The following is a 13,558-nucleotide window of genomic DNA, read 5'->3' on the forward strand; positions in this document are numbered from 1 at the left end:
CTTTCTCTTTTGTAGATATTATAGGAGTTTTGTTAACTTGTTCTAGCCACCAATGAAGCCACATGTATAATAAAAACTGATTAAGAGGTGATGTCTTAGAACCTTAGAAACTGACAAAGGAATAGTTTCCCTGCCCTGTTCCCTATGTCTAGGGGGCAAGCTATTAGAATATTTTCCAAGAAACATTGTTTATGGAATAGCGTTACTGCCCTCATTCATTTCCTTATCTTCTCTGCATTGTAGGAAGGATTCTCCCTTGGTGGTCTTTGTACAGATTTTACTCAATTTTCTGTTAAAGTTATGATAATATCCTCGGGACCTATGGCATGGAGTACTTTTTTTAGTCAGGGAGAATAATACTCTAATGACCTGCATTTGTTAGTTGGTGAGAAAGGGAGACCATGAGCAAAGATCTGGAACACTTGGAGTCCAGAGCAACTGTTGAGACCAACTTACAAAGACATTTGGGCATAGCTGGATACTATAGCTAAAGGTGGGATTACAATAATGCTGTTCAACATAAACAGTCCGTAACTACCAAAGACATTGAATTTGGATATTGATGAAGTGGAAATGGGATACTTCATTCAAGAACTTCAGATTTCTCCTGTTGCTTTTTCATGGTCTTTTTAAAAGCTTCCTATTTCCCCATGGAGGGGAGTGCATGCTGAGTGATTCTGTTAAGCTGTCATAAGTTTCTGTTGATGGACATATATCTGGCCCTTTGAGAATTGTATCCAAGTGAAATACACTTGTACGAGTCAATTATTAATGATAGTGCCTTTAACAACTCCCTGAAAAGTGGGGACGTGACTTCTTCCATGGAACTGAGTTCAGCCAAATTCAGCTGTCAAAACCTGGCTTTTTGAAAAAATTATTATTTCTTCTCATAGAATCATCATGAAATAAGCACATCCCTTTTTTATATCCTAGTCATACTCTTAGGGTCTTAGGTTTTGTTTCCTTTTTCCATTAAAATCATTCCTGTGTTTTGATCAGTAAAGTGTGCTGCTTGATTTCATTTGGGATTTGTATTTGTGTTTTTGTTTTCCATTCCTCTATATTTCTTTGGTTCGTAGTGTCAGAAGATGATGTTTTTTATGACAAACTGCCCTCATTTGAAAGGCGCTGTGAAACCCCTGCAGGTATGGTGCTAGCCAAGTGATCTCTAGATATCTAGACTTTAAAAATCCAAGCCATTACGCCATCTGAATGCCGAAAACCTCATGGACATGCTACTCACCTCATGAGTGTCCAGTGCCTCTCAGATGCACCCTGTCTGTTCACTGTTCATCGTGGAACTCATGCCATTGAATTTTTATAAGTGAACATTTTAGAAAGCAGCAGGTTGCATGACAGTTTCTCAGTGAAAAGGATCAAAAAAGGTGAGATGCTGTTATTGCTTTGTGAACTTATAAAGGAAGGAATAATTTAACTGCTCAGAATTACATGTCCAGTGACTGCTTTTTAATTTAAAAAGGAATAGAATACTGTTAGTGATCTTGTTTTCTCTTTGGTACAGAGGTAAAGAGTGTTTTGTGTCTGGATTCCTAAAGTGATTCCAGGGGAGGGGATGGAAGATATATGACATCTTCCAGGAGCATTAAATTGACATGCAATGCTATTGTCATTTAAAACCTAAACTAAGTTTATATGACCCATAACTCCAAGTTTATCTTTTTGAAAACATAGAAGGGGATGACATCGAAGACAAAATGGATACAGCAATTGCTGAATGACAGTTTGCCCAAACTAGTGCAGTTAAAATATGCTGACGCCCCTGCATGGCCAGGAAGACTTCTGCTCCATGCGCGCAAGCACCGAGTATCAAGCTACCAACAACACGTGCCCATCCCTTTAGGACTCCATAGCTTTGCTTTGCTTTCCGTTTCCTGAACTAAAAACAAAAACCAAAACCCATAGATCGCCAGCCTTCCCTTTTCCCTGCACGCTCATGGCATGCAGTGCCTCCGCCCTCCCCCGTAGTGAGATTAATGACCTGCTCTGTAACTCATACTGTGTCCTTCTCTCTCCCTCTCCTTAACCTTTCCCATCCCGCTTCAACTCCTGGCCATACAGAGAATGAACAGCCTTCCCTCGTTTGGTTTGACAGAGGAAAGTTTTATTTGACTTTTGAAGGTAAGTAGTACATAGCATACCAGGTTCTAATTATATGCCCCTCATCCTTTTTCCCTATCTGCATTTCAAACTCCCAATTCTCTTCAAAAGACCTAGTCCCATTCTCTATATAAAAATGCTATGGCTACTTAGAAACTATTAAATACTAAAGAAATATTATATGAATTTGGTTTGTATGGGATCTTCAATTTTTAATATTAAAAATTAAGGCTAATTTGCATTTAATATTGGTGGCTTAATTAACTGTGTTAAATTGAAAAAAAAAATGCACACCTTTTTTGTCCAAGGAACTTAACTCTGTCAACCAGGTCTCTTCCCTAATACTTTTGCAAATGCAATGCAACGAATATAAGGACATTTTTTGTTGGAATTGGCATTTAACTCTGTTTTGGATAGTATTTCAGATATAACATTCATTATTGTAAAATATAAATGCATATATATATCCTTATAACAGTGAAGCTACATGGAAGATTAGAAAAATGAGGGGGGAAAAAGGGGGTGTATTTTAGTAAGTTCTGTTTACATCTTCTGAAATGACAACTGGAATAACTGTAGTAAAATGGACAACTATCGTTGGCCTCCATTTTAGGAGATTAAGGAAAATAAACATAAGTGTGTGAGATATCTAACCCCAGTATGGGATAACTTATGTTCTCCATTAAGGATTAACATTCTTCTATTTTATATTTAAATTCTAAATAATTTTAACAGGCCAAGCATTTGATAAAATGGCCCACTTAAACTAATGGAGGGAAAATGAAGTAATTTAATTTATGGGTCATCTTACACATAAATATTTATCACTTAAGGCCCTATTTTTTTTTATCATTTTAAATAGTTAAATGTATCCAGGGATCAAAAGTTGGCCAAAAACTATTCTACTTTGGTATTGAATCTAAATATTGAACTTACGTTTGTGTTTCATGACAACAAAAAAGCATTCCTAACATGAGTGTATGTTTTAATGCAATTTTAAAAGTGCAAACAACTGATAAATTCTTAAGTAGTTTGTGTGGTGTGGCTTTTTTCTGTGGACAGTCAATTTTCCTTACAAGGTGGTCCTAGAAATGGAAGTGCTTAGCTTGGAGTAGTCTGGATAGCAGCAAAAACTGTAGTCTAATTTAAAACTTTCCAAATACCTGATTTCTTGTGTTGGCTCAGGTAGAGGACAGAAGGACAGGCAGTCCAGATCATGTTGGAAGCCTTGATTGTCTCAGGTCATTAATTTTGTAATAACCAAGATGCAGAGTCCACAAACTTATGACCTTCTACACTTTCTCTTTGAATCAGATGGAATTAAAAAGTGTCCGGGTGTCTTTTTACTAATAGCACATCTCTGAAGGAGAAGTTGCAGTTGAGTAGGTTGGTAATCCTGAGGTACCAAAAATACCTGTATATGTAAAGACCCATTCTCTGGTTCAGTCTGGCCTTGAAGCTGTATGTTCCCTGTTTTAACCAGGAAATTAAGCAATACTCTACCAGCAATACTCAATAATTGTCTGAGGTTCCAAAAAAACTACTCTGGCAGGTTTTTTGTTGTTGCATTTTGCTTTGGCTTTAGAGGTATCTATTGGCTTATTTGCTTATGTTTTAGTTCGGTTTTCTTTAAAAACAGACATTCTTTCCTTAAAGATACTACTCTAAAGACAATTTTTGGTTGTTGGTTTGTTTTTAAAATATGTATTATCAATCAAATATAAGTATTAATAAATGTGTGGAATAACATAATGAGAGCCACTTTTTTATTTTCGGAAACTGTAATCTTTGTTAGTGGATTTCTAACTATTTAAATTTGGTAACATTGTCATTCTAATTAGTAAGATCCAAATTCCTTAAGAATCTCAATTTGGGCCAAGAGAAGTCATACAAGAAAGTGTTAATAGAAATTACTTGGAATCTGTAGTGCCATGTTATCATTATTTGGACTTTGTTCAAATCTGGGAAATATAAACAAAGCTTCCAAAGGGACTACAGGAGCAGCCATATCATTAATGTGGGTCCTTCCTTATCTCATCAAGAAATGCTTATAAAGATAAAAATACATTAGAATCAACTTCAAGAAAAATTGAGGAGAAACTAAAGATAACACCTTGCCACCTGAGCAAGAATGACTCTGTTTTAAGAATGGAGATGGTTTTCATCATTTATATACATTAGTCTCAGATATTTTTAGCCAGTGTAACCTGAAAAGACTTTTAATATTTTCTGCTGTGATGATAAAATAACATAGTAATGGTGACATGTTAAAGTGCCCTGAGAATAGTGCCCCTTCCCAAATTTTTATACTCCAAAAAGGCTGCCATTCAAAATTTTATTAAATAGCATTTCTGGCATATTCTTCTAGGGCAATCTGATTTTACCCACATTTGTTCTTATTAATATTAATTATCATTATCTTCAACTCTTCATTCAGGGAATGTAGAAAAGGAAGAAAGATTTCTATGTCAAAAGATTCATTTTCTGTAAATTCTTTTAAACTATATTTTATTGGCACCTAAATAGTGTGTTTATAGTGTTCAAAAGTTTCCCCCGCCTTACTCATTGCTTTGTTCCTACAGTGCTATAGGCATCCTAGTCACTGGGAAAGAGTTTGCGCCACTGACCGACCAACTAAAGAACGTTGGCTTATGAGTTTCTTTGGAGATAACACGCGGTGCTGCACACTTCCAAGTTAATTGAAGTAGAGACATAGGGAAGTGTTAGACAGCAGTTCTAACTCACAAGAGTTCCAAAGCTTTTATTTTTTATTTTCCTTTATTTTTATTGTTGATACTATTACAGATGTCCTCGTGTCCCTCTGCCCCCTTTGCCCACCGCCTCTTCCCTCTGGCCATCACCACACTGTTGTCTCAAAGTTCTTTTGAATGTTTTATGAACAATTTGACAGAAACCTTAACCTATGTAAATTGGGTTAATAAAAAAAGTCAAGGTTACAAAAAATGATAACTTTTTAAATTCATTCACCCAAGAGTATATCCCATTAAAGCTATCAAATAGTCTTCTGAGATGGGAGGAAGGGAAAGATATTTCCCAGATAAGTAGAAAATGTGACTTACATATTTGAACAGTTTCCTAGAGCATTTTAACATCAAGATGTTTCCAGAAAAAATGCTCTCCTTTTCCTTGCTTAGTTTATTTAACTACAAAATCATCTTGTATCTGGTGATGAAAAAAAAAACCAAAAAACCCTGCAATCATGCATTCTTGAATGTCCTTGTGTCTGGATATCATCTCTAACCCCTGGGCACGCAGCCTCTTGCACACGCATCTCTAGGCTGCTCTGTATGCCTTTTTTCCGCTCTTACTCCCATCATGCCTTCGGGAACATCACCTGCTCTGCAACACCCTTCTCTACACTCCAGGGCCTTCTGCCAAAGTCGCCCACCCGTTTCCTTGACTGCATCCCAGCTCTCTCCAGGGACCATCACGTCTCCTCTGGCCCTCTCCGTGGGAAGTCCCTCAGCTCTGCGGGTCTGGCTCCAGGGCCTCTTTGACTTCATCAGCTCCCACAGACATTTCCTCCACTCAGTAACCCACTCCTCTGGCCACATCTTGGAAATGGTCCCCACTGGCAAGGGTCATTTTGACTATCTATAACTAACGATTGGTCACCCTTCCTACACAAGAACTACATTAGATGATGATTCTTTCATTCCACCAATACGTATTGAGCACTACCATGTGCCAGCACTGTTCTACGAGCTCCCTGGTAGTGAACAAAACAGAAAACAATTCCTGTCACCATGGAGCTTGCATTCTAATGTGGCAAGTCAAAAACAAGATAAGTAAAATATACTGGAGATGGTAATAAGTTTTAGAGAAAAAATAAAACAAGGAACTAAGATGGAGCTTACTAGGGTTGCAGTTTTAAATAGGGGACCTGAGATAATAGAAGTAATAAATAATAACTAACCTCTGAGTGCTAACTAGTGCAAAGTACATGCTATTATCTCATTGCACCTGCACAATATGCTGACGCAGAAATTAGGATTCAGATAACATAAGGACGTTTTGCAGGCTCACTCGGTCAGCAAAAGGCAGAGTGGAGATTCATAGCCCGGCCACCTCGCTGGCTCCCCAGGATGAAGCCTGCTCTGCACCCACGATCTCCTTCACTCTTTGCAACAGCCCCTTGAGGCAGGTGGTGCTGGTGGGTTTTTTCCTAATCTCCTAACCTTCCTTTCTCCAGTCCCCTGGTCATATCTTGTCTTTGACCTTGCTGAGACCTTTGGTCTCATATCCACCCACTATTCTCGTTCAGTCTCATTCAGTCTTCTATTCAAGCTCTTTTTTCTATCCAGATTAGACCCCACAAAGGAAAAAAGAAAAAGTATCCGTAGGGACTTTAATCATCTATACACCAGGAGCTACTTTTTCCTGTTTAGAATGATGTTGACTGTGTGAAAAAAGAAATTTACTCTCTGGCACTTTAAACTTCTGACCTCCTTCAGCAGGTTATTAAATACTACATTGTAATTAATTGGTAAGACACAATCGTAGTCATGAAACACTCAACTCCCCATATCCTGACATAGTAATAACACCCTGTAAAAAACAAACATTCAATTTTTCACATGTAGCCAGAAAGATATTAACTCATTCACCTGAGAGTCACTAGAGAAAGGGAAATTTGGAAGGTATGACCAGTTTTCTGGGAAGCAACTGTTTCTCTAAATTCACAATGTTCTTCAAGAGGGAAGTGTCCTACTCCATTGTAGGCCTTTTTCAATCAACAATGCAGTGAACTTACTGAGCACCCACTTTGTAAACCATGGCGTTAACTTCTGTAGGGCTGGGAAAAAATAATAGAAATGTAAAAAGCACTGATACAAGACTGTCTAAGTTAAAAATATTAAAATCACACTCCCAAGCTATTTTAAAGTTTTATATCTAAAGTACACTCTAAGTATAAAATGTAGAATCCTTTCTATTAAATGAGCTGAAGGTCACAGGGCTGCTCTTTTAACAGCCTAAACATATTGAGGGAACTCAAATGGAATGAGAGAGATGTCCCAGGCATATCTGCTGAGGGCGTCAGAATTTGCTTTGCCTCTTCATAAGAAATTAGTTGCCTGGTTCTGAAAACCTCTGGGATTGACCAACATGCTGATATTCCACTTGGTTTCCTGTTCTTTGAGGTGGTTGCTCTGTCTCATGTTTGCTGGTGATAGATCAGAAAGCCAGTAAAACAGGAACCTCTTGCTCTATACTGCTCACAACACTTCTGAGACAAAATGTGTGGGCTTTTTCACCCTCACATTAAACAATGCTGACACTACTAAGTGTTAGCACAGACCCCACAGGTTAAAGGCTCAGTCCCACAAGATTGTCCCCACAACCCCCACTTCAGAGACTGGTTGAAAATCCCAGGTCATCACCTGGATATAAATTGGGGATTCCCACATCCCCCATCATGGGTTTGATAATTTGCTAGAATGGCTCATAGAACTCAGGAAAGCCCTGTAATTTCTATTACCTATTTATTAAGAAGGATACAGCTCAAGAACAGCCCAATAAGATGCATACAACGAGGCATGGGAGAGAGGCACAGAGCTTGCATGCCCTCTCTGCATGCGCCACCCTTCCAGGACCTTAATGTGCCCAGTCTTATTGTTTAGGGTTTTTCTGGGGGTTCATTGCAAAGGCATGATTGATTTCAACATTGGCCATTGGTGATTAGGTCAATCTCCAGGCTCTCCTCTCCTTAGAGGTCCGGGAATGGGACAGAAAGTTCCAATGCTCTAATTACACTGCTGGTTCCTCTGGCAAGGAGCCCCCCTCCTCCTAAAGGTGTTATCAGTAAAAACTCAACTATGGAAAGACGTTTATTATGAATAACAAAAACTCCCCTCTCACTCTGGAAAAAATCACAAGAGTTTTGGGAGCTCTGTGCCAGGAACTGGGAACAAAGACCAAACATATATTTCTTGATATTACAGTAAGTGGGGCCTGAGGTCTAGGCCACATTATGTGACTGGGCTGCTGGGGAGGCCATGAATGTACAGAATTCCTATCAGAATTATATTCAATTAAATATGTGTGGGAAAGCTCAAGAGTAAGTGATAGCTTCTATCCTGAATCACCAAGCAAGGGATACCTGGATCATTTTATTTGGACCCAGCATATCTGGGGTACTGCTGCTGAAACTAACAACACTGATGTAGCATCACTGATGAGCTCTTACCATGGACCACATCCTGTGCAGTTTACTTCATATCCACAAACTCACGCAATCCACAAAGCAACAGAATGAAAGGAGCGCCATTATGATTCAATTTTACAGATGTGTAAACAGAGGCTTTGAGAATTTAGGTAAATTTTCCAAGACAACACAGCTTTATCAGTGGGCAAATTGGCTCATGGGGAGTTAGTGTTACATTATGAAACTAATATTTCTAACCACCATAATATTCAGATCTGCCAGTGCCACTCAATAACCATGTGATCTTGAGAATTTAATCTCTCTGAGTCTCTCTTTTATAATCTTTAAAGTGGGAGATATAACACCAACCTGGCAGAATCGTTGGGAAAATCAAGTAAGATAGATTTTTTGGTTTATTAATATATTATACGATATGAAAGATTTTAGTATTTGTTTTATTTTTATTAAGACTTTGTGTTTTTAGAGCAATTTGAGGTTCACAGAATAATTGAGGGAAAAGTACAGAAATTTCTCCTATACCCTTTTGCCCCACACATGCAGCTTTTTCCATTGTTAACACTCCACACCAGAGTGGTACATTTATTACAATTGATGAACCTACATGGATATATCATTGTCACCCAAAGCCCATAGTTTACATTAGGGTTCACTCTTGGTGTTGCATATCCTGTAAGATTGAACAAATGTATGATGACAAGTGTCTACCGTTATGGTTTTATACAGAGTATTTTCACTGCTCTAAAAATCTTCTGCCTATTCATCCTTTCCCACCTCCCACTCCTCGCAAGCACTGATCTTTTTACTGGCTTAGTAGTTTTGCCTTTTCCAGAATGTCATACAGGTTGACTCATACAGTATGTAGCCTTTTCAGATCCGCTCCTTTTACTTAGTAATATACATTTAAAATTCCTCTGAATCTTTTTCATGGCTTGATAGTTCTGCAAAGGTTTTTATTATTCATACTCTGAGCTTGCATTCAAACTGAAAGAGGAGAATTAAGGAAAGGGACCAAGAAGTTGCCCTACCCGAGATGCATTTGTTTCTTATTTCTGGTATCTTCCTGGTCGTGGAGGTGACTTTGTTGAGTCTCTGGTAGTGATGAAACCCAGGAGCTCCTCCTCAGATCTCCATCAGATTCACTGACACTGTGTTTCCTTACTCCTATGACCATAATAGTCTAAAACACATAGTTGTTTTTTTAATATGTCCCTTGATCAAAAGAAAAAGAATGCAATTCAATAACTTTAAAATGTATAAATGTTAGACAGCTTTTGCTTTGCTTAAGATTGAAACCTTTGACTCCTAGGCAAAGGCGATGAAGTTTGAGTTAGAGTCACACTTGTCCAGATGCAGAAGTAGATTATAAAAACAAGATTTTTCCTCTGACTGGAGCTGCTCAAGTGGGGAACTAGCAAGAACAGCACATACCCTCAAGCTCACAAAAGAACGGTTACTATGTGCAGACAATTTCAACACCTAAAGCAGAAGTAGTTCCCTCAAACAGGAAAAGAGAACAGGGTCATTATGAATAGAATTAAAAAACTAAAGAATATTCACTCATTTTTTTTTCTGTATTCAGTGGTACACAAACATTCCATGAGCTCTTATCTACAAGCCCCTGTGTAGGAATTATGAAGGTAAAATGGTATGGCTTCTGCCTTCTAGAAATTCACAAGAAATAGAAGAGAGAGGCATTTCCTATCAAAGACATACTGTGGTGAATGCCATCATAGAATTGTGAAAATGTGCTGGAAAAATATGAAAAATGGATAGATTTTTTTTAACAGGGGAGAATCTAAGGTCACTTTGTGGAGGGACTTGAGAGGGTTGACATTAAGGAGCCAGGAGGGCTTCAGACAGCTAAGAGTGTTCCAGTATGAATAAATGACTTGAGCAAAGGCATTAGGGTGATATCTAGGTTTTGTTCAGACATGGTAAACATTGGGAGAGGCAAAGAGTGTTTTAAAAGATGATCCTAAAAAGGAAGTAGAGATTAGCCCTGGTTGTTGTAGCTCAGTGATTGGGCACCAACCTGCAAACCAAAAGGTAGCTGGTTCAGTTCCCTGTTGGGGCATATGCGTGTGTTTGTTGCAAGCCAGATTCCCTTTTGGGAGCAAGTGAGAGGAAACCAATTGCACATTGTTGTTTTTCTCCTTCTCTTTTTCCTTCTCTTCCCCTCTCTCTGAAAATAAATAAAGGAAATCTTTTTTTTAAAAAAAAGTAAGAGATTATATTATAAAGGTCTTTTAATACTGAGAGAAAGAATTTGAGTTACAGTCTCCATGCAAGATGGAATTTTGAGAATTTTTTGAGGAAGGTATGATCATGTTTTATTTTTAGGATTAGAGGGAGGGAGAAATTTAAAGATTTTTCTAAAGCAGTTTGAAAGAAGTTGTAAGGGCCGGCAGATTTGGAAAATACCACTGGGTTAGAAACATCTGACATCTAATAGGATGTGGAAAGCAGTGAAAGCTTCCATCCTGAAAAACAGGGAAAGAAGGGTACTGTTGTCAACCAGGAAAAATATGTCTCTTTTGAAACCTCTCAGCTTTGAGGTCTTGCACACCATGCATATGTAGCAAGCATCAGGAGTAAACAGACTGAGGAAATTTGAAAACCATTTGCTTAGGGATAAGGGCTGAATCCAGAAGGGGAGAGTTTAACTTCAGGGCATGCCTGCATTCGGGAGCCATACTGGAGGAAAAATGCATTAGAACTTGGAACTTGCTCCATTGTATTTTTTCTTTAAATAGCCATACAAATATTAGTGATTAATTTTTAATGCATGATATTCAATAGATATGTTTTGTGGAACATATTAAATAGTTTAAAAATATATTTAAAAATATATGTAAGTATATAAAAATAGGTATCTTTTGCTAATCGGTTGTCTCTCAGTTGATCATGCTGGAGGAAATGTTTAACTGGCTGACCGATTGCACCCCGAGTGTGATTGTTAACCTAAGTACCAGAGAGGAAAATCATAGACATCAAGCCTAAAAGAAAAGTACCAACTCCTGGATGGCTATCGTTGCAAATACAAGTTATCGCACAGATGGCGCACTGCCCGTTTTCCCAAAACGCTGCCCTCAAAGCCTTTCATCATCTTAGATGTATGTCCTTCTCATCCATCTTGCAATTTTTTTATTTCTTTTTCCTTTCTCTTCCTCTTGGAATATAAACATAAACACTCAAAACTGAACATAATGTGAGACTGAAGGGATTTTTAGTATTCATGTGCACATCAAACAAAAATGTAATGACTTGTATAAATCTTGAAAATAATTGCATAATAAATTTTGCATTTCTTATGAATAGAAAGAAAATTGTTTTATAGGACACTTTTTTCTTTTTTAGATTTTATTTATTTTTAAAGATTTTATATATTTATTTTTAGAGGGGAAGGGGATGAGAAAGAGTGAGAGAGAAACATCAATTGGTTGCCTCATGTATGTGCTGGGACCAGGGCCGAACCTGAACCCCTAGCATGTGCCCTGCCCAGGAACTGGGACGACATCCAGACCATTGAGCCATGCTGGTCAGAGCAGACATTTCGTTTTTATCATGTGGTAGTAGGTCTTTAAAAAAATTTAATGTTACCTACCTATATCCACAGTAAACTTATAGAGAGAGAAGTTATGTTCAAAAGAAGGAATTAGTTGTCCATTTTGACATTATAGAATTTGACTTGAAATACTCTTCATGGTAGCTTCAATATGTATATGCCTAGACATATTTGTAGTTAGTGTTCTTGAGCAGGAATCAGGACTGTCTTCATATGTTTGTATGTATATGTACAAAATTGATTATGATGGCTGCACAAAATAATAAGATTTTCCACTAATTTTTCATTAATTTCCACAAAATGATAAAGTTGTCACTAGTTCTTCCATTGGTATCTAAGAGGAAAAGTAATTGACACATGTAGAATAAGATCTTGATAATATTACTATAAAGACATATTGTTATGACTATATTAAATTAATCAGCAAGTATTTATTGAGTACATAGTATATGCATGGTACTTAAAAGATATTGGAGTTATATTAGTGAACAAGAAAGACATGTTCCTGTCTTCATAGAGCATGAAAGCCAGACATTAAGTGAGTAGTTTCTATAATGTGTAGAGAATGTTGTAATTCAGAAGATAGTGTGCTTTGGATACACCCAACAGGGAGACCTAACGTGTTCTAGAAATTAGGGATAGCTTCCAAAGAAAGAGGTGCAAGTGACATTTAAAACTATATAGAGTCTACTTTGAATAAATTTAAAATATTGTTATGTTAGGGTCCTGATATAAATACTGTAAACATTTATGTAATGTGTAAATGTTAACCAAAATGCATATTGGGTATTTTCCTAGATATTAGCAATAGTCACCAATTTTTATATCAGTTTACTCTCTATACATACATGTACATACACACACACACATATATATAGATAGAGAAAAAGTATGGAATATATATCTATGGGGGGAAGTGTGTGTGTGAGTATGCATTGGTTATGAAATTGGCCTTCTGCATCTAAATTATAGCCTCAGCACAATGTGTGACTTGAGGTAAGTTATTTAAGTCTGTTTCCTTCTCTGGAAACTAGAAGAGTGGTGGCATCTATTTTACAGGGTTGTAGTCAAGGTTAAATAGTTAAGTACTGAGGTCAGTGCGTGCAAAGTACCCAATAACGTGACCAGCTCTGACCACTATTGTCCAACTTCACACATCTCTTGCTTGTAACATTGCTGTGTTTTATTTGGGTCGTCTTGCTTTGCAGGAGTTTGGGCTGTATCATTCTAGTCTTCTTCCACATAAAACAGCTGGCAACTTGATTTACTCTGAGTTGCTACACAGCCTCCCTGCTTACCATCAGGGACACTGAACAGGCTTTTCTTTGCTGCTTACGGCCCAGGAGAATGACTTGGAAGCAGAATGCCTCCTCCCTGCAGCACAGCCCCGCTCCTGCCTCCACCAGAGCCTGTCATTACAGCTGACTTGTTGAGACTAATGATCTGCCTGGTGATACACTCGCGGGGGGTGGGGGGCGGGGGGGGGCGCGGTTAGGGAGAGTGTGTTAATGCTGATGGAAGATGGGGAAGAAATGTTACCAGCTCTTTTATTAAAGGGTTTGTAAATCATGGCATTTCAGGAGATTTGACAAGTAATTTCAAACTTCCTGAGAAAAGAATGGAGAAGCCAAGGTTCACCAGGGGAAACTGCTTTACCATTGTGTGGTTGTTAGCCTTGGTCACAGGAT

At 37.9% G+C, this 13,558-nt stretch overlaps 1 protein-coding gene across 1 annotated transcript in view; it reads left to right on the forward strand.

The window, feature by feature from the left end:
• The window catches only part of SGIP1 (SH3GL interacting endocytic adaptor 1), a 197,708-nt gene that overhangs the window by 144,794 nt on the left and 39,356 nt on the right, over positions 1-13,558 (forward strand). The window contains exon 20 of the mRNA XM_054574374.1: positions 2,080-2,139. Coding sequence (XP_054430349.1) covers positions 2,080-2,139 — 60 coding nt within the window. The remainder of the gene's footprint in view (positions 1-2,079; positions 2,140-13,558) is intronic.

This window comes from Pteronotus mesoamericanus, unplaced genomic scaffold (assembly GCF_021234165.1).
Source record: "Pteronotus mesoamericanus isolate MK-2021 breed Mesoamerican mustached bat unplaced genomic scaffold, CSHL_Meso_final contig_105, whole genome shotgun sequence".
NCBI lineage: Eukaryota > Metazoa > Chordata > Mammalia > Chiroptera > Mormoopidae > Pteronotus > Pteronotus mesoamericanus.